General features: G+C 36.8%; 1 protein-coding gene across 1 annotated transcript; it reads left to right on the plus strand.

Annotated features, from left to right (window-relative positions):
* Positions 1 to 3,546: 3,546 nt before the first annotated feature.
* Positions 3,547 to 5,660, plus strand: rh50 (Rh50-like protein). Its single transcript, XM_033966666.1, has one exon. The coding sequence runs from the start codon at positions 3,549 to 3,551 to the stop codon at positions 4,998 to 5,000; it is 1,452 nt and encodes a 483-aa protein (XP_033822557.1). The 5' UTR covers positions 3,547 to 3,548; the 3' UTR covers positions 5,001 to 5,660.
* The last annotated feature ends 2,718 nt before the right edge of the window (positions 5,661 to 8,378 follow it).

An 8,378-nucleotide genomic window follows, 5' to 3' on the forward strand; every position in this document is an offset into this window, starting at 1 on the left:
TCATTTTGGTACAAATGAAAAAAATCCACAGCTTGCCAGGCTGCCACTTGTCAGCATGGAAATGTTTCACAATAAGTTATTCAATCTAATGCATTTAATAAAACATAAACAACTTGAAAAACATGCTTCCTTAGATTGAGCGGGCTTGCATCTCCACAGATTTGACTTGCAGCTTGTCATGGTAGCGTCATCTTCTTGTCTCTTAGATAGATAAGCCATACTGCAGACATTTCAGGCTAAGCATTGACATCTCCATCAAGGCCATTCAGAAAAATTACACAGCACGATATTATCAAAATGCACTTGATACATGGATGTATTTGTTTTTTCTGTTCATCTCTGTTAAACAAAGCAAGAAAAAATGTATAAAGATATAAAAAATGACAATTAACTGAACATTGAATTTTAAAACAGACACAGACGTATAAACACAGACAAAACAGAAGACTTCTGTGGAGCAAAAGCCACACAGTTTGGTTTAAAATAAAGATTTGTGATTTGAATCTGAGCTCACTTCCCACAGTGAACAGTGTAGAGCAGCTCTGCAGTGCATTGTCTGCAGGGCACACGCTCTCAAAAACAGAAACCATTCAGTTTATGTCGTCTGTTTTTTGTCCTATTAATTCAGTGTGAGTAGACCATTTTTAAATTTAATTTGTGACATACAGCAGGCACAGGACAGGAAAATAGACACATATCATACAATACAATACAATGCATATAACACCACAGCAAAGTGGGAAGTGTGTGTGTGTGTGTGTGTGTGTGTGCGTGCGTGCATGCATGCATGTGTACGTGTATGTGTGTGTGTATGTGCAGGCATACAGACATAACACTGGACAAGAAAATAAATAGATACAATGTACAATATAATGCCACAACAAAGTGTGAACTTGTGTGTGTGTGGAGGGGGGGGGGGGGGGGGGGTGCATGTGTGTGTGTGTGTTTATATGTTTTTTTAAAAAATGTGTGTGTGTGTGTGTGTGTGTAAAAATGTGGGGTTTCAGTGTCAGCAAATGCCGATGATTATTTTATTATTCAGCAGAAATGCAGAGATTTCATGTTAAACATGTAGTGAGATTCTGGAGGAATAAACTCAACCACAACATTTCTGAGAATAACATAACAATAATGATATATGTAAGAACTTCATTATTATTATTATTATTGTTATGTTTAGGTCTTTGTTACTTCTGTTCCTTATAGATGCTGAAACCTCCTTCACTTCATCTGTGAGAAGAGACCAGAGAAGCGTCAATGCAGTTTCTCAGGTACTGATAATAATAGATAGATAGATAATTAATAATAATAATAATAATAATAATAATAATAATATCACCTTGTAGACATATAGTTTTTCTTCTGTGAGAGGAGAGGACATGGTCTTTTGAAGGAGCACTATGTAACTTTTCTCTCCTTCTTGCATGGTGAGGTTATTGCTTTGCCTGGAATGCTCCACGGTATGACATTAAACTTATCTATCTCCATCGACACTCTCAAAGTGACACCAGAATCATTTTTTATTATTATTATTATTATTTTTTATGTAAAGCAGCCTGTAGTGGAATAATGTAAGATAGTTAAGTTTAATGCCATACTGTGGAACATTCCAGAGGAACAACAGAAAAGTTTCAGAGTACGCCCAAATGTTCAAAGTAAATGTTGATGAGCTCCAAGGACAGAACAACATCTTATTTTTAGGCAATTTTTTTTATCCTTGGGAAACAAAACAGCACTTTTCATGCTGTTTTGTTTTCCAAGGACGAAACATTCTGCATCTAAATATCTAGTTCATATTAATTAGCTTTGTTTTTTTTGTTTGTTTGTTTTTTTTCCTCTGACTGATAGGACTGCTATGCCAACCTGAGCCTGAAGAGGGCGCCGTTGACCTGTGGGCCCAGTTCTTCCCTCGGCCCCTCGGTTCTGGAGCATGAGCCGGACCTGGAGAAAGACCCGGATGATGCAGAGGTTCGGTCGGCCGTGTCGGATCTGTACGCGTCAGTCCAAACCAAAGCCAAGATCCTGCTCAGCCCGGACAGTGAAGAGGAGTACGCCAATCACCTTTGAGGACAATGGTCACGTGGTCCCCATACACAGCCACTTACCCCACATGTCCCACGTGTTCAGACAATCTCCCACTTTTTAACTAATGCACGCACTGTCTCAAAAATATTTACATGATAATCTATATTTTCTTTTTATAAACCTATATTTACAAAGAAATCAAGACTTTTGGGGTTTAGCTCGTGACTTTCAGGTTTTATTCTGCACTCTGTTCATGATTATTTATGTTTTGATTTGTTTGAATTGAGATTTTAATGTCTTTCTTATTCTGTAAAGCACTTTGACTTACTTTGTGTATGAATTATGCTATACAAATCAACCTGCTTTTGTGTATATTGACCTGATATAGTGGTTTAGTGCCATTTTAGACCTCATTTTAGTCTCATTTTAGCCGTAATTCAGACCTGATGTGGTTCTGGTTTAGATCTGGTGGTACTTGATGTTAAAAATTTGAGAACCTATTGTTATTCCAACCTCCGTATATGCATTATGATAAATAAAAACATGAAAATTGTTATTTCAGTTATTATCAATGAGGTTAAGTTCCCTGAGTCCATGCCTCTGTTTTGAGGTGGTCACTGTACCTATGAAAAATTATTTATTTCTACTTAAAATGTTTTATAGATTCTAGAGTGTATCTAGATCTGAGGTAAAAAAAAAAGAAAAAAAAAAAAAGTTATAGATTTATTGAAATGCAGTGGTGGTACATAACAAGTAAAAGTAATAAAGTACTGTAATGAAGAAAACAAAATAGGTAGGCTATCTGTACGTCAAGTGTATAGTTTTACTTCACTACATTTTTGAACAGGACTGAAAAGTAAAAGTATTTTTTATTATTGTTTAAGACCTGATGTAGATGTGGACCATTACTCAAACATGTGTGAATGAACCAAAACACCTGATCATAGGGTAAAAAAGGACAAAAAAGTAATAACACTGCAGCAGACTAATCCCTAATCCCTTTGTTCTTTTTTAAAGTGCACTTTTAAAGTGCACTATGTCACTTTTCTGGCGGAGGGTCTGCCGTCCACTGGTATCCATGGAGATTTTTGCTTGGCCTAGAATGTTCACCAGTATGACAATAAACATTATTTAATTATAGATGATTTTATTGCAAAAAAACTTTTGTAAGAGAATTCACCTCTCCAGAGATCTTTCATGTAACTTGGTGGCTGCTTGTCTCCATGGACATGGAGTTTATGGCTAAAATTTTGTAGAACTTTCCAGACAAATCAATGACATCTCGATGGAGCCAAGAAGGTGGCGTACCTTCCTTTAGAAAAAACTAACCTCTTCCAACCTATCAATCATCCCAATCCTCTCTGCCTTTCTCTTGTGCTTCTGGACTAAAGTGCATCCTAATGATAAACATGTCGTCCAATAGATATGATTTGATCTTCATCTTAGCGTCGCTTATCTCTTCTTTGAACAGCCATAAAAGCCCTGAATGTTAGGACCAGGCAGTTCTTTGTGCACTCACCAAAATGAGGTCGCACACAAGCCTTCAAGTGCGTCTGCCCGTGCTCATTTTTGTCATGGAAATTGTCATGCTAGTTCTTTACTCTTTTTTTGTCACTTACGATGACAATGGGAACGCCAAGCTACAAAACAACCAGACAGACCCAATGGAAAACTCACTGTATCGGGATTACCCTTATTTCGCCGACGTCCAAGTGATGATTTTTGTTGGGTTTGGGTGCCTGCTTGCGTTCTGCAGATTTTATGGGTTTAGTGGGATGGTTTTCAACTTCCTCACTGCTGCCTTTTCAATCCAGTGGGCCATTTTAGTCCAAGGATTTTTCCAGTTTTACTATGATGGGAAGATTCACATTGGCGTCATAAATTTGCTGAATGCCGAGTTTGCATGCGCAGTTGTGCTAATTTCTTACGGAGCTGTTCTCGGAAAGACCAGTCCGGTTCAGCTTGTGGTTATGGCTGCCCTTGAAATCCCAGTGTTTGCAGTAACCGAATGGGCTGTTTTGAAGTATATACGAATCAACGATGCTGGTGGTACCATATTAATCCATCTATTTGCGTGCTACTTTGGACTTGGTGTAACTTTCGTGTTATATCGACCATGTTTGAACTCTGGACACCCCAAAGAAACAACCAGCTATCATTCGGACATTCTTTCAGTGATGGGTACATTATTTTTGTGGGTTTTTTGGCCTTCGTTCAACTCCGCTTTGACGTTTAAAGGTGACGACCAGCATCGAGCAGTCCTACACACTTTTATTGGACTAAGCTCCTCAACCATCACCGCTTTCGCACTATCCGCCATGTTCAACAAGCGCGGTAAACTAACAATGGCGGACATCCAAAACGTTACGCTCGCTGGTGGAGTGACGGTTGGTGCTTCCGTGGATATGATGATCTCTCCAGCCGCTGCGTTCGCATTGGGAATTATGGGTTGTACCGCTTGCTTTTTCGGGTATAAATACTTAACTCCTTTCATGGCGAAACGATTGAGAATTCAAGACCAGTGTGGTATTCATAATCTGCATGGATTAACTGGGATAATTTCATCAACAGCTGGAATTTGCGCTATTTTGCTAGCAACGGAAGAAACGTACGGACCTAGTTTGTATCAGATCTTCTCTCATCGCGCCCCACCAGAAGGAGATCCAAAACTACTCGAACTTCAGCAGCTAATCCCGGGGCTAAAACCAGGATTGGGTCGCACAGCTAAGGAACAAGCGCTATTCCAGCTAGCTGCTGTGTTTGCGACCATAGCAGCTTCTACAGTGGGAGGGTTGCTGACGGGTTTGATGATGAATTTGAAGTTCATGGCGTCACCGTCGGATGAAGATTGTTTTGACGATGAGTTGTTTTTTGATGTGCCTCCGGACTTCGACACCGGGATTGTTCTCAAGAAGGAACCATTTTTAGATGAGAAGGGTCAAAGCATCCCAATGAACGTTACAAAAAATCAATAACGTTTCTTATAGAAAGTCTTCATTCAACATCTTATCAGTGATTGGAATATTACCTGCCGTATGTTCACAAGATTTGATGTATATTGTAAACGCCTTTTTGTAGCTATGTTTGTGTGTGTAAAGTATCTACACTTGGCAGTGCACACTACTTTAAACTTTTAACTTGATGTCCTAAAGTTAATAACACGTGAATACCGGTAAAATTACATATAAAATACAATAGCAGACATTATTGCTCGGAGTCAAGGACAGAACTGTGAGTTTCTGCGGCCCTGGCGTTGCATGGGAGCTCACAAAGATAACGCTATGCTGACCAGAAGAGGATCCTCCTGCACACACATACATGAGAGTCACTATAAAAACTGTAAATATGCACATTTCACAAGTCTCATCCTATCTTTTCCGTAGTCTGTCGCTTCACTGTCCACATTACCTGTGTGAAACTCATTAAACCCTTCTGACTTTATGTTTCAGACTCTTGGTCCTCTCTAAGGCTTACACCAGAAATGAAGATTCTCACATGTACAAATGTTTTATATGAAATGTTTTGTCTGTGGGTTGACATTGATACCTCTTGGCCAGGACCCCCTTGTAAACAAGATCTCTGAGTCTCAGTGGGCCTTTTCTGGTTGAATAAACGTTATATAAATAAAAAACTTACACCACACAAAGGCTGCCATTTTTGAAGTATCATCATTTCCAATATAAACGAAGCCTCTTGTCGTATTCTGCATAAAACTGCTAATACTGTAGATTCTTGTATTCGTCAATTATTCAGGATGAGTTTAAAATGTGAACTTTAAAGAGAATCCTGCAAAACTTGTTTTGCATTTACATCATGTCCCCAAATCGTTCAGCCCTATTCATATGCCTAACTTATATACTGGGATCAGAGGTGGAAGAAGTACTCAGTTTTGTTACTTGTGTAACAAAAAAAAAAAGTACTTAAAGAGTAAAAAGTAAATGTATTTTGTGCAGATTTTTGTGAGAACTGGCCCCGGATAAGTGGAAGAGTACAGATACTGCTCTCAAGTCCAGTTAACAGATTAGATTTTTTCTTTTACTATGGTTCATACCTGGACGGCTGAGGCATTACACAGATATCCACTTTAAAATGTAATTAAATTGAGTACAGATACATACATTTTGTACTTAACTATAGTACTTTACTACTTTTACTTCTTTAGATCCCTCCACTGACTGGGATTACACAGTAGGACAATAACAAAGCTTCTTCTATTTTAATGGTCAGATCATATCAATGTTTTCTGACAGTTCTGCGTATGGTGAAGCACTTTGGTCTACTCGGTGTTATTGTTCATGGCTCTATAAATAAATGCATTTGTTGATATCAGAGCATTATCATTTGTGTTATCTGTCTGATTGTGATGGACAATACAAAGTGCAGGGATTTACAATGAACACGTCCTTGAGAGTAGAGATCTACGGCTTATAAAAAGTAGAATTGTGTTGAATTGTTGAATGCAATGAAATTATTTTTTATTAACCAGTGTTGAAAAAGTAAAGTGATACAATGTCTATAGTGGTCTGCATTCATTTAACAAGATTTAGTCAAGTGTATTTTGACCATAGACTGTACAAAGAATATATATACAGTCTACGATTTGAATACTATCAGTGTGCCATGTAAGTATTCAAAGTATTCTTCTCATCACTGAACACTATGAAAAGGTATGTATTGTGGGATTGTATGAAAATATGTTCATTGGTTCAACTAGAGATTGTGACCAGACAGAATCTTGTGCACTGCCTCCCTTTATAACACTCAGGCTGGTAGTAATAGTAGTTTTATTATCCTGATGCCATTGTCATTCACTAATAATGTTTTGGACAAAATACACAAGTTGTGAAAATGTGTCCTATAGCAAAGAAATCACAAATAGATGCCTTATTTATAAAGAAAAAAAAAAAAAGTTTTTAATTAGGTTGAACATAATTCTTTAATGCCAAGTTGTAAAAGTTATTTTGCTTTTATTTATTTATTTTTGTTACTCTGTTTATATCTTAAGGATACGTAACTGTCTGGAGGTTACACATCACCTGACAGATGAGTTTTATGTCATACTCTAGAATATTAAAGCTAAAAGAACGACATTTCCATGGAAACAAGCAGGACGAGGCCCTCTTCCATGCCACATATGAGTCAGGTTTGTGGAGATGCAAGCCCTCTCACCATAAGGATGCATGTTTTTCATTGCAATAAACAACAATAAATAACAACAAACACAACACACAAACAAAATGATAATAATTAAAAAAAAATCCAACCAAAAACAACTTACATTTATTTTGGTCTGTTTTTTGCTGATTGATTAACATTTGTTCTATATTTTACAGTCTGAATAACAAATATTTAATTAAAAATGTACTAATTCTTACTTATATAACAAATGAATTTACTCTCATTAATCAGTTCCTTGTTCCCCCCTTATTGTTATTGTTTCATGCACATTATGGTCAATGTAAAGAAATATAGAGCCCAGTTAACCTTGTACCTCTGTGTTTATCTGAGGTCAACTGTTTAAGCCTCCCATGAACTGTAGTCTTCACATAATATACCAGTGACATTAACACGATGTATGGCTGGAGTAATAACAGTATATCCAGGAAATGAAATAAAACCACGTTACTTTTATCATCTCTGAAAGTTCAAGTTTCCCCCCATATAAATTGGCTACATATTGATACGATTGTCAATATTCTTTTGTAGATATGAACATTTTGAATATCTGGTTTATGATTTATAGTAAAAAATAACCTCAAATTCTACAAAAGACGTATTCATGTTTATGCTTATTCAAGTCAATAGGATAAACATGCAGAGAATTACATTATGTTATACAGTTAAGGACACTTCCTGAAGAAATTGTGATTTATTGAACCAAAACAAACAAGAGCTGTTCAATCACTGATATGGAGCATTTAATACAAGATCACATGGTTGTTTAAGTCTAAGGACTGGAACTGAGATAGGAAAAAATGCTTTTGGCTGTTTTGCTTCACCAAAATGGAATATATTTTAAGGACTAGAAAAAGTGTATATTTTGTAGCCACTAATGCAATTTAATAATCTGGTAACAAGCTTTTATACACACACCCACACCTGTTTTTAATGTTTTAATAGGACTTATTAAGTTTGTTTCTTTTTTGTTTGCATCTTTTTCTGTAATTTGAACAGAGCCCCCATGAAAAAGAGTATGAGTGCTCTCATTGGGCTCTCCCTGTATAAAGATACATAAATAAATAAATAAATGCGTCTGAGTAACAGCAAAATTCCTATTATTACTACAACCTGAAGTTATATGAGAGTACATTTACTTACACATTGATACTGTTTCTCAAATAACAGCTTCTGTA

The sequence above is a fragment of the Periophthalmus magnuspinnatus genome, chromosome 5 (assembly GCF_009829125.3).
Source record: "Periophthalmus magnuspinnatus isolate fPerMag1 chromosome 5, fPerMag1.2.pri, whole genome shotgun sequence".
Classification (NCBI taxonomy): Eukaryota; Metazoa; Chordata; class Actinopteri; order Gobiiformes; family Gobiidae; genus Periophthalmus; species Periophthalmus magnuspinnatus.

Excerpts from the sequence above, each read along its gene's own strand:
- rh50 (XM_033966666.1), top strand. The coding sequence starts at position 3,549 with ATGAGGTCGCACACAAGCCTTCAAGTGCGTCTGCCCGTGCTCATTTTT.